This window comes from Carya illinoinensis, chromosome 10 (assembly GCF_018687715.1).
Source record: "Carya illinoinensis cultivar Pawnee chromosome 10, C.illinoinensisPawnee_v1, whole genome shotgun sequence".
Taxonomy (NCBI): domain Eukaryota; kingdom Viridiplantae; phylum Streptophyta; class Magnoliopsida; order Fagales; family Juglandaceae; genus Carya; species Carya illinoinensis.
In genome coordinates, this window is record NC_056761.1 from 21208324 (window position 1) to 21220572 (window position 12249).

The 12249-nt window shown below is 38.2% G+C and overlaps 1 protein-coding gene across 1 annotated transcript; it reads right to left on the reverse strand.

The window, feature by feature from the left end:
* Positions 1 to 1044: 1044 nt before the first annotated feature.
* On the reverse strand, positions 1045 to 3361 carry LOC122278538. The gene is made up of 4 exons (XM_043088719.1): positions 2118 to 3361; positions 1925 to 2012; positions 1500 to 1833; positions 1045 to 1388 (listed from the first exon to the last, which is right to left on the reverse strand). Exons 1-4 carry the CDS (start codon positions 3359 to 3361, stop codon positions 1045 to 1047), a joined length of 2010 nt encoding a protein of 669 aa, XP_042944653.1.
* Between the last annotated feature and the right edge of the window lie 8888 nt (positions 3362 to 12249).

Consider the following 12249-nt stretch of genomic DNA (forward strand, 5'->3'; position numbering starts at 1 on the left):
CGCATAACTTCACCCAAGTAGCTGGTGTCACCAACTCTGGCACATTTGCAAGAGCTTCTTCGTTCGTCTTGTAACTCTTGTACTTTTTGTGAAGTTCATACCGAATATGATTGAACCTCTTCCAAAGTGTCTTTGTTACTGTATCTCGATGATTCTTCTTTGTCCAGTCAAGGACGAAGTCGGCCTAAAGACAAACAACAAACACATTAATTATCTGGTACCACAAATAATAACTAAAAATACACTGGAACATGTGCTAGTATGAGTTTATGTTATATTACCCGGACAAGAGCGATCAACTCTTCCTTCTCATTATCTGGTAAATCATGCCAGCTTGGGTGACTCAGGTCGACATGGTGCTTCACCAACCAAGTAAGCCTACTTGTAAATATTGTACAGTTTTCACAACATGGTGATGTCTCACCATCCTTTATGGTTAGTGCTATCGGCCCAAACTTTAGAATCGTGTCAAACACGAGGTTCTTTGTGGCTCCTCGTCCACGTTTCCGGGTAGGCGGTACTAATCCCTCTTCAACTTTTATTATATTGTCCACACATTCAACCACATATTAAAGAGGCTGGTTAGAATAATAAAATTTGAAATAAATACAAACAGCAAACTATTACCATTTTTCGGTATAGTTGAGTCCACCTCAACCCCCTGCTCTTGCGGTTCGGTGGTTGGAACGACATCTGATGGCACGGTTGAGTCATCTGAGGTTGACATGCCATCACCACTAAGATTCAATGTAGCAACGGGTGCTTTACCTCTAATGCTTGGTTCACAGGAAGATCAACCTCGACCATAGCATACACCACGTGATCGACCTCCGCCTCTTCCAACTAAAGGCATGTTATGCACGGACCTGCATGGAAATATTTGTGGCTATACATCCAAACCATATAGAGTACTAAAGCAATTAATGGGTGATGCAGAAAATGACAATAATCAATAGAAAAATAATAAATAGTTAGACATTATCTTTGAGAAAAAATTGTACATTCAGCTAAAGCTCAACATTATCTTTGAGAAAAAATGAACATCTAGCTCGCCTCTTCGTCCGTTGAGAAACTATCTTCTTCCGTGCTTCCCTCTTGTTCGGTGGTGTAAGGGGAACTATATTCGCTGCTATCGTCGTTGATAAATGTTCTGACATCAAGGTTGTGATCTTCAGCTTCCATTACTAACGATGCATCAATCTGAGTGGGCTCGACATCAAGCCTGTGCATGGGGTTAACTAGCCCATTGTCATCAGCATGGACTGATTTGTATTCTTCAAAAGAATCATCCTCTTGGTACGCCTCCAAGTTGCTAGCATCGTAAGGATTTTCTTCAATCAAATTTCTAAGGGGAAGATCATACACATTTCTATTGACAACCTTTTGTACTGCATACCAATTACCAGGGATCATATGATTTTTTAAGTAGAACACTTGTGAAGCTTGGCACGCCAAAACAAATGGCTCGTCCTAATAAAATGTCAGAGACATATTCACACTAGTAAGATGATCACCCACACGTATCCCTCGTCTGGAATCAGAGATATCGAACCAATCACATTTGAATAAGTACACACGATGCCATCCCATGTAGCGAACTTCCAAGATGTCTGTTAGAACACCATAGAAGTCAACACTTTGAGCATCTAGTTCACTAATAACTAGGACAACTGAATTTTGGGTCCTACGATGTGCTTCACATTGCCTTGTGTGAAATCGTATGCCATTCATGATGCAACCAAAATAAGATGCAACCCAAGGGTCAGGACCACATGCAAGTGCATATAGATCATCTGAAACATCACCAGGATTGTTGACACGTAGATTTTGAATCTGTCACGGTTGCATTAACCAAAACATTTATTTGTTGTAAAGCTGTAAAACCACAAGGTGTGAATGAGGTATGTAATAGTAAAATACATACGTGTGACTTGAACCAATTTGGAAAATTTGTCGTGTGCAAACTGTCGACATTATCAAGGTACTCTTCACTGACATGCAGGTAGTGCTCACTGGACAACAGACCATCATTGGTGATTAAATATGATATATACAATCTATTTAAGTAATTCAACAAAGGAAAACAATAATGTCAATGTCTAGTTGAAGGTACATACTTCAGATATTGTCCAATCTCTCTGCAATTATTAAGCACGTACCATCTTACTTTTAGAAACAAGTCATCATCTAGTTGATGATGTGATGCGAAACCCATGGGCCTCACCTTCTGTCTAAAGATACTTAGTCCTTCTCCTACACCATCTTCTCCTCCATCAAAGTTCCGTTCTTGAGGATTGAATCTAGATTCGACATCATGGAGGTACATGGAACAAAAATTCAAACATTCTACATGGATACAGGCATCCGCAATTGAACCTTCCGGATGGGCCTTATTCTTAACGTATCTCTTAAATTTTTCAAGATACCGTTCAAAAGGGTACATCCACCTATACTGAACTGGCCCTGCAAGCAGTGCCTCATGTGGCAAATGATAGGCTAGGTGGACCATTACATCAAAGAATGTAGGTGGAAATATCATCTCTAGCTTGCACAAAATGACAGCTATATCAAACTGAAGCCGTTCTAAGACATCAACCTTGATAGTTCTTGCACAAAGTTCTTTGAAATATGTGCTCAACTCAATCAATGCTAATCGTATATCTTGTCGTAAGTATCCACAAATTGCAACAGGTAGTAATCTTTGCATAAAAATATGACAATCGTGACTTTTCATGCCAGAGATTTTGCAATCAACAACACTCACATATCTTGCAATATTAGAAGCGAAGCCATCTTGGAATTTGACATCATTCAACCATTTACAAAAACCTGCCCTCTCAGCTCCATACAAGGTGTAACATGCATGTGGCATACTCACATGTTGTCCATCCTGGATCAAGTGTAACTCTTTTCTTATATTGAGATTGGAAAGGTCACGATGTGCATTGACATGATCTTTAGTTTTCCCAGCGATATTCATCAAAGTTCCTAAGATGTTGTCACATATGTTCTTCTCAATGTGCATTACATCAAGGTTGTGTCTAAGCTTTAGAGTTGACCAATACGGCAATTGGAGAAAGATACTTTTTTTGGTCCAATTTAACTCATCAGTGGTATGCTTCCTCTTCTTTGTAGATTTGCCAAAATCAGTTTCTGGAATATTCTGCAGTTGATTAAGTATATCTTCTCCTGACAACTGCTGAGGCAGGCCACGATGCTCTGCGCTGCCATTAAAAATACTCTTTTTCTTTCTCCAAATGTGGCCCAAGGGCAAGAATCGGCGATGACCCATGTAATAATGTTTTTGGCTGTATTTCAACCACAACGAATCTGTTTCTTGCTCGCACGATGGACATGCCATCTTCCCCTTAGTTCTCCACCTAGAGAGATTTTCGTAAGCAGGGAAGTCGTTAATTGTCCACATTAAAGCTGCATGCAATCGAAAAGTCTCTGTGACCTTGGCATCGTATGTATCGACACCATTTTTCCATAGATCTAATAGTTCATCTATTAGAGGCTACAAATAAACATTGATATCATTTCCTTGAGACCTTGGTCCAGGAATCAACAATGAGGTGATGAAAAATGGATCTTTCATGCATAGCCATGGGGGCAAGTTGTAAGGCACCAAAATCACTGGCCATATGCTGTAAGGCTTTGCCAAATTATTGAAGGGGTTGAAGCTGTCACTGGCTAAACCAAGCCGTACATTTTGAGGATCTTCTGCAAGCCAAGTATGTTCTTGATCAAATGCCTTCCAGACCTCAGAATCAGCAGGATGCCTTTGAATGCCTTCCTCATTGACACGCTGATCCCTATGCCACCTCATATTAGCTGCTGTTTTATGTGACATAAGCAATCTCTGCAACCTTGGCTTTAACGGAAAATGTTGTAGAACCTTTTGAGGAATTTGTCGTTGCTTATTGTTACTGAATATCCATCTTGATGACTTACATTTAGGACACTCTTGTTTCTTTGCATTTTCCCTCCAATAAAGTATGCAATCATTTGGACAAGCATGTATTTTTGTGTAAGAAAATCCCAGGCCCCGCTCTAAGTTCCGTGCCTCTTGATATGACTTCGGTAAAAGAGCATTCGAAAAAGCTGACTGTAATACTTGAAGAAGCACATCAAATGACTTTACACTTCAGCCACCAAGTGTTTTAATGTGTAGCAACTTAACTGAAAATGAAAGTTTAAAATACTTGTAACAACCTTCATAAAGAGGACGCTGTGAATCAACCAATAACTGGTCAAAATTCATGGTTGATTCACTTCCGACTGATAGGGGTCCCGCATGACAGGGTACGGGGTGGGGGGCCAGTCCGTCAAGCCCCCCGCACCCCCCTTCTGGGCCTTGGGCCCAGAAGCAATTTCTGGGCCGAAAATGGCCCAGAAGCAATTTCTGGGCCATTTTGGGCCCATAAATCTCAGCAATGGGCCAAAATGGCCCACAAGTCAAAAATACCTTGTAGGCCATTTTCATTTTTCAGCCCATAAAATTATAAGTAAAAAAAAAAAAAAAAAAATTTTCCAAAGTTTAAAAGAAAAAAAAAAGTGTTATGTCTAAGAGTCTAATACGTAATAAACTAATAATAATAACTAAGCTATTACAAAATTGAAAGGCTAAACAATTACAAAATTACAAACATAAAAGTGTCCAAAGGACATTGTATCAACATTACAAATTATTGAATACAAAATTTTTACAAATCATTAAAAATTGATCATTCTAAAGAGGCTTGTCAGCTGTGGCTTGTCTGTGAGTCAAGGGGTGTGACAGTTGGGGCAGCTCGGGCTTGAGCACATTTTTATGTTGCAGAGGTGCTAGACGTCTCATGTGTTACTACAAAAATTAATATTAAAATTAATAACGATGAAATGGAAATGAATATAAAAAAATTAAAATAATAAAATAAAAAATAATTACCAGGTGGTCCAAATCCAGACTGATCACCACCCTCATCGTCTCCTTAAAATCTAAAATATCCGGAACATGAATATCCTTTCCTATCGTCCAACTCTGTGTGCATATCAATGCCTCTACAGTTGTAGGAGACAATGAACTACGGAAAGGATCCAATATACGACCTCCGGTACTACAGGTTGACTCTGAGGCAACGGTGCTAATAGGGATGGCCAAAATACAGCGAGCAATCTCAGAAATGATGGGATATTTCTTTGAGGCATTCTTCCACCATCCTAATATATCGAAATGATCATCATCATCTTGGACCATATCCGCTGACAAATAGTTGTCTAACTCAGAAACGACCTCCGTAGATTGATGGACTAGTGTGGGATTCTGTGCGAGGGTCTTAGTCCACGGCATTCTGCGCTTCTTTGTAGGAGGCCCCGTCACGATGTCTATAGAAGGAGTTGGGGTCGGTGTATGTGTCTTCGATGTAGTACCACCCTTAATTGCCATAAACTCGTCATACAATTTTTTCAGGGTATCTCGGGCCAATTCACCAATAATGTCAGTCCATACCTGATCATGAACAAGTCCCAACCCATATAACAAGCCTGAAACTTTCAGACGGGGATCAAGAATAACAGCCACATATAAGAAAATATTCATTCTAGTCAAATCTCCCCAATACTTGTCATATTTTAGCATCATGGAACTTGCCATCCCCCTCATCCTTTCATTGGAACCCCTACGCATATCTTCTAATTCTTCTTTTACCCTACATATTTGTTGACAAAACCCATGGGATGTAGGGTACAAAGAACCAGATATATTCAACGTGACATCATAAAATAATCCAAGAAAATCAACGAAAGTAGAAACTACCACCCAATCATCATCATTAGGCTTTCGTGATCCCCCGTGCTCATCAAAGTATTTGACATATTGGATGTCTTCATCACCCAATAATTGAAAGGCTGCCTTATATTCCTGGGCCGCCTCCAACATCAAGAAGGTTGAGTTCCATCTGGTAGGAACATCAGTACAAAGACCCTTCTTCGATGTTATGCCCGCAGCCTTTGCAGGAACTTTGAATTTCTCCAATCTAGAAGGAGAAGACCTCACCCATTTCACAGCCATTCTAACTCGTGCAACCGAGTCATCAACATCTTTCAACCCCTCAGTCATAATTAAATTCAAAATATGTGCAACACATCTAACATGCAAGTATTCACCACCCAAGAATGTCTTATTTGCATCTTTAAGATAATTCTTTAGATATCCCAATGCGACATCATTAGACGACGCATTATCAACTGACACAGACAAAACCTTTTCCAACCCCCACTCCTTTATTGCGGCCTCCAATGCCTTCCCAATCGTCTCACCCTTATGATCAGTTATTTGACAAAATTTAATAATCTTTTTGTGTAGAACCCGATCAGCATCAACAAAATGCACAGTCAACGACATGTAATTCATATTTTGGATAGAAGTCCAAGTATTGGTAGTGAGGCAAACTACCAAACCCGCGAGTTGGCCCCTCAAAACATCTTTATCACGAAGGTACATCTTCTTAATATCCTTTGCCACGGTGTGACGAGAAGGAAGTACAAATCTGGGTTCCAACTCTTGGACAAATTCTTGGAACCCTTTACCCTCCACAAACTGAAAAGGCAGCTCGTCCATGATAATCATACGAGCTAACTTCCTTCTACACTCATCGGGGTTATACTTCGTATACCCCTTCAATGTTGGCCCCCCGGCCCCACTACTCCCATCAGCCATTTTAAAATCTAGTCTAGATTGGCCCTTCTCTACTAAGGATTTTAAAATTGGACTCTTCTTGCATTGTTCCTCTAGATGGACCTTCAGCTGGGATGTACCATGTTTCCTATAGTGACATCCATACATTTTCCCACAGTGATTACATTTAGCTTGTGGGTTGTTGGGGTCCCCACCCTCTAGTTTGGTAAAGTGTTGCCAAACTATAGATACAGGTTTCTTGCCCTGTGTGGGCTTCGGAGCAGGGCAAGGTGTACTCGTTATAGGGGTAGGAGTAGGGTTAGTTTCTGGGGTAGGGGTGTTGGCTGGGGAAGGCGAGCTATCACTAAAATCCGAAGACATTCCTGATTTTCCAACAAAAAAAAAAAAAAAAAATTCAAAGTGCAATCCAACACAATCAGCAAAAACTACATACATAACTATTATTGATGTATTAAGTACTTTTTATATATAATGATGATAATATGAATGGCTACACTATAATAAGTTTTTACACCTCATATAAGCAATTCCAAATAATTTGATTAGGAAGAGTCGAAGAGAGATGCTTCATATTTTTAATAGGCATTATTTTAATAGGCCACTTTAATAGGCATTATTTTAATAGGCCACTTTAATAGACATTTTTTAATAGGCATTATATTCTTCTCTCTTTTCTCTTTTTGATTTTATATAATTTTCAAATTGATTTTTTTTGAATTTTAATTATCTAATAGTTATAATTATTTAAAACTTTTAAATAAAACAAAAAGTGCTTGATAATATGCTTCATAGTTTTGTTCTCTCATTTTTACTTTTCATATATTTAATTTTATAAAATTCATTTCTTAATAGTTACTGACATTAATATTAGTATATTGGTATATTTTTTAATTTTTTAAAATCTTGAAAGATGTTTAAAAAATATGAAAAATAAAAAAGATCAAAAAGTGCAAATTTGCCAAAAACTTAATTTCATACTTTCAAGAGCAAAAACCCTAGCCAAGAAAAGAAAGATGCCAAAAACCCTAATAAATCATACCGTGCGTCCATGATGATTACTATCTCAAACAAGTTTCACAACTCCATAAATTTATATATATGCATATAAATAATTTATATATGTATATAAATATATATATGTATATGATTAACAAATATATATATTAGTATAAATAATTAGGGTTTCGGATTGGGGATTGGAACCCCAATCCGAAACCCTAACCCCTAAATTGATTTAGGGGTTTCAACCCCTAAATCAAAATTAGGGTCTCGGATTGGAACCCCAATCCGAAACCCTAACCCCTAAATTGATTTAGGGGTTTCAATCATGAAACCCCTAAATCAATTTAGGGGTCCGAATCACAATGAAATTTACAAAAAAAAAAAAAACAATCCATTGAATCCAAACAATCACACAATCCGAAGAATCCACAGCACACAATCCAAACAATCCCATCCTCCATCTCCGATTCAACCCCATCCTACCTCCAATCTCCGATCAAAACTAAAAAAAAAATAAAAAATAATAACCAAACGGAGAAAATCAAAAGGGGAGGAGAAATGTTACCGTGCGGCGTGCGGCGTGCGTCCGGCCTCGTGCGTCGTGCGAGAGAGAGGGATGATGGAATACGTACGGCGGCCGGACTGGTTGCCGGTGGGAGGAGGGAACACCGAAGGGATTAGGCCGAAGGGGCTGAAGGGACTCGGGAGGGGAGGGGAGGGGAGGGGAGGGGAATCAGGGGATAGGGTGGGGGGGTTGGGTTATGGGTTAGGGTATTTGTTGAAACGGCGCCGTTTCTCTTATATATCCGGTTATAAACTTATATATATATATAATATATTATATATTTATATTATATATATATAGGTGCGGGGCGGGGGAAAAACGGACCGGGGGGGGTCCGTTTCCGTCCCCCGCCTCCGCTGGGGGTTGGGATACGGGCCGGGGGCCCTCGCCCCGGCCCTAATAGTGCGGGGCGCCCCGCCCCGCCCTATGCGGGGGCGGGGCGAACGGGGCAGGGCAGCGGGTTCCGGGGCCCCGCTGCCCACCCCTACCGACTGAGGTTGAACCCCCGGCAGAGAATGACTTGGGTGACGGAACATTAGGGAAATTCCCTGCCCGAATGTCTTGTATCATAACATCAATGTCATCAATGTAAGGATCAGCTTGTTCGAGATCATGAAGATCGTCATCATCAATAAAAGGTAAATCTTCCTCCTTGCCATGAAATATCCATGTTGTGTAAGTTCGTTCAATACCTTTAATGAACAGATGTCTCTCTACCTGACTTATAGGTAGGAAATAATTATTTGAACATAGGGTACATGGACACCGGATTTCATCACTTGTAGAATGAGATCGAGCCAAAGTAATGAAATCTTTAACGCCTGTCGCATATTCACTGGATCGAAATCTATCAGTGATTTTCATCCAACTCTTATCCATTTACGAAAAATACCTAAAGGTTAAAAATTGGTAAATTGGGGAAAAGATCCTTTAAAGAATCATGTGGGTATGTGTTATTGCTCATCGCTCTTCAGTGTGGTGTATCATTATTTACTAATGATCAAAGAGTTTGGTGGCTGCCATAGTGCCATGCATGCATGTAACAGTTGATACCGACAACTCACAAGTACTCTAGATTAAGTTTTTGAATCACTACCCTGTGGCCGTAGGGTGCAGAATTATTATTATTATTATTATTATTATTATTATTATTATTATTATTATTATGTATAAGATCATGACGTCATTTATTCTATGTCTTTAATTAACATCAATGCCTTTCCGATTGAGACCTATTTTTGGTTGAAAAGCAGGAACTATTTTAATTATATTAATTCTTCAGTCTAATGTTCTTTATGTCAATCAAATAGATCTTTTTATTATATATGTCATCCGCAGTACTTTTGCATAAGATATTGAAATAATGGAAGTAACAAATAAATTTAATTATTTAAACTCATGCTAAGAACACTGATGAAATCTTTCCTATTTCTCTTATAAAACATACTATGAGAGTTAGCAGATCATTGTTAGATCAGTATATATAGCAGATCATGGTTTTATTATATATGTCGATCTCTTGATTACAGCTAATTATTATTTGGTTTTAAGATTTCTTTTGTCTGCAGATCAAATTGCGTGGTTTTGATCACAAATCATGTTTATCTTTTTTAAATTGGAAAAAACAATAACGCGTTGTGACAAACACTCAAAAAAGCCACCCACGTAAGGTACTACAAGTCTGCAATAACACCCAAAAAAGCCTATGAACAGAATTGGGAAAAAGCCATTGAATATCACAAGGCAGGCTGATTCTGATTTACAGAAAGCAAGAACATTACATTTTTAATATCTAATAAATTTCAATATGAACTTACTAGATTTCTTCCTCTTTCATCTTGACTACACAAAAAAAAATTAGAAACTTGGTTTGTGACATATTAGAAACTTGGTGCATCAAAAGAATAATTTGAGAAGAAAACATCATGTGGTTGAAAATTGTAATAGTTTGCAGTAGAGATCTAGCTCTATTATTTGTATATTAATTGTAAGATAAGTGAAAAAATATAAAAGAACCTGCAAATTTGGTCTCCTAGCTGATAAGCGCCCAGTTTCTGTATTGATATTCAATGAACAATGAATACGCCCATTCTTGCCTGATATATTACTTCCTTGCGGAAGAAAGAAACAAATAGCTTAAAAACTGAAGCAAGAGGAAATAAATGTTAATTTTAAAACAGCCATTGTGTTTACATGTTCACATGCAAGTACCATAATTCATCAAATAAACCTAGAAAGCAAACTGCATAAAAACAAAGGTCAGGACGCCTACCAATCATCTCATCATCTTGCCTTTTTTTCATTTATTGAATTCTCTCTCTCTCTCTCTGGGTGATAGGCAGATATGCAAATCATTCTCGTATGGTGATCGCGAAGAAAGTACGAAATGGAAAAAACTTTTTTGACAACACAACAGGGAACGATATTAAGAATGTGTATATATGCAAAATAAACTTAACAACTTTCACAGAGCAATATTCTCGAGCACCTGCTGTGCATTACAAAAACAATTACATTATTTCGGTAGAGCTTGTTACAAACTTACAAGGGTGTCGGCCATAATTCATTACAGTAGCAGTCATACCCAGAGAGTAGGTATAGGCCTAGTCTAGGTAATTTTAGAAGAATCTTCTTGAGAGGCTCTTATGTAGACTTCCTTGAGCCATTTTTGTCTAATCAGAAGGTCAAGACTGAGCTCATTTTTGTCTGCTCAGTAAGATTTTGGGCTTCTTTTGGAATTGCAAAAACAAAATCCGCTTCTAATGTTAGTTCTTTGGTGCCAAAAAAACTCAAATTATATCTAAATTACAATGCATGGCTAAGTGGGACTCAGGTTTAAATCTAGGACAGCATTTTACATGATAATAGATATATCTTGATGTTTATGTTGTACTTAACAATATGAACTCCCACGGAAAGAGCGAGGGGTAACAAAACTAGAAAAACTAGGCCTACCAGATCTTCATAATTTCGGTTGAGATCGACAAAGAAAAGGAAGTGAGAAACAATCAACTCACCGACGAAGGTTACAGAGAGTGAGATAGAAATTAACGGAGCCGAAGTTGTAAAGACAAACTCACCGGCGAGTTGACGGCAGCGCTGGATTCTGAACGGAAACCCTCCTGTAGAACCCGAGAGCCAAAGAGAGAGAGAGAGCGAGCGAGAAAGAGAGGGAAAATGCATTGAGCGTGGAGAAATAAAATGGTAGGGGAATGATTTATGAAGAAGTTATTAAGGCGAGTTAAAAGTCGCCTTAATAAGTAAGAAAATATAATGTCGTTGTAACAAAAACATATAACAGCGAAAATACTAGTAAGTCGACCTTGGAATGGCCAACGGGGTTATTTGCGGCCAAGTATTTGTGGCGCACTAAACTTGCTGCAAATAATCATTTTTACCGGCTTTTTTCTTCATGTTGATGCAAGATTTTTTCTGAAATTGAAAAATAGTATATTTGAGACCAAATTTTACCCGCCGGTAGTATACTTAGCCGGAAAAACTAATTTTTCTTGTAGTGCATGTAAAATCACCACTTATTCAATTCAGTAAGATTAAATCAGATGATAGGAGGAGTTAAATTTAATTATTTATATTTTTATCTTAACACCTTTTTTTTTTTTTTAGGTTTGACACGATCTAGAAAAAGTTGCAGGCTCCGATGGATGAATTACCTTAGGCCTGACATTAAGCGGCGGAACTTCAGCCAAGAAGAAAAAGAAACTATACTTAAGTGGCATGAACTGCTGGGGAACCGGTAAGTACATTACAAATTCTATATGGAAACTATACACAATGTTCTTTAAATTATGTGAATGTCTAAAGTGCATTATAATTTGTAAATGGTGATTGACGTCTGGTAGGCTTTTAGAATCAGTTTGAAGCTAACATGAACAATTAACTTTCCAATCGAATTAGCATTTCTTAAATTCTCACGATTGACATCACATCGATAAATTACAACATATATGGCTTCTAGACGATGGAAAAGCAAAAGCTTTCAGAC

Coding starts and splice junctions, on each gene's coding strand:
- LOC122278538 (XM_043088719.1), bottom strand. CDS start 3,361: ATGGCATGTCCATCGTGCGAGCAAGAAACAGATTCGTTGTGGTTGAAA. Junction 2,013..2,117: donor GAGATTGGACAATATCTGAA/GTATGTACCTTC, acceptor TCTGTTGTCCAG/TGAGCACTACCTGCATGTCA. Junction 1,834..1,924: donor CAAATTGGTTCAAGTCACAC/GTATGTATTTTA, acceptor CAACCGTGACAG/ATTCAAAATCTACGTGTCAA.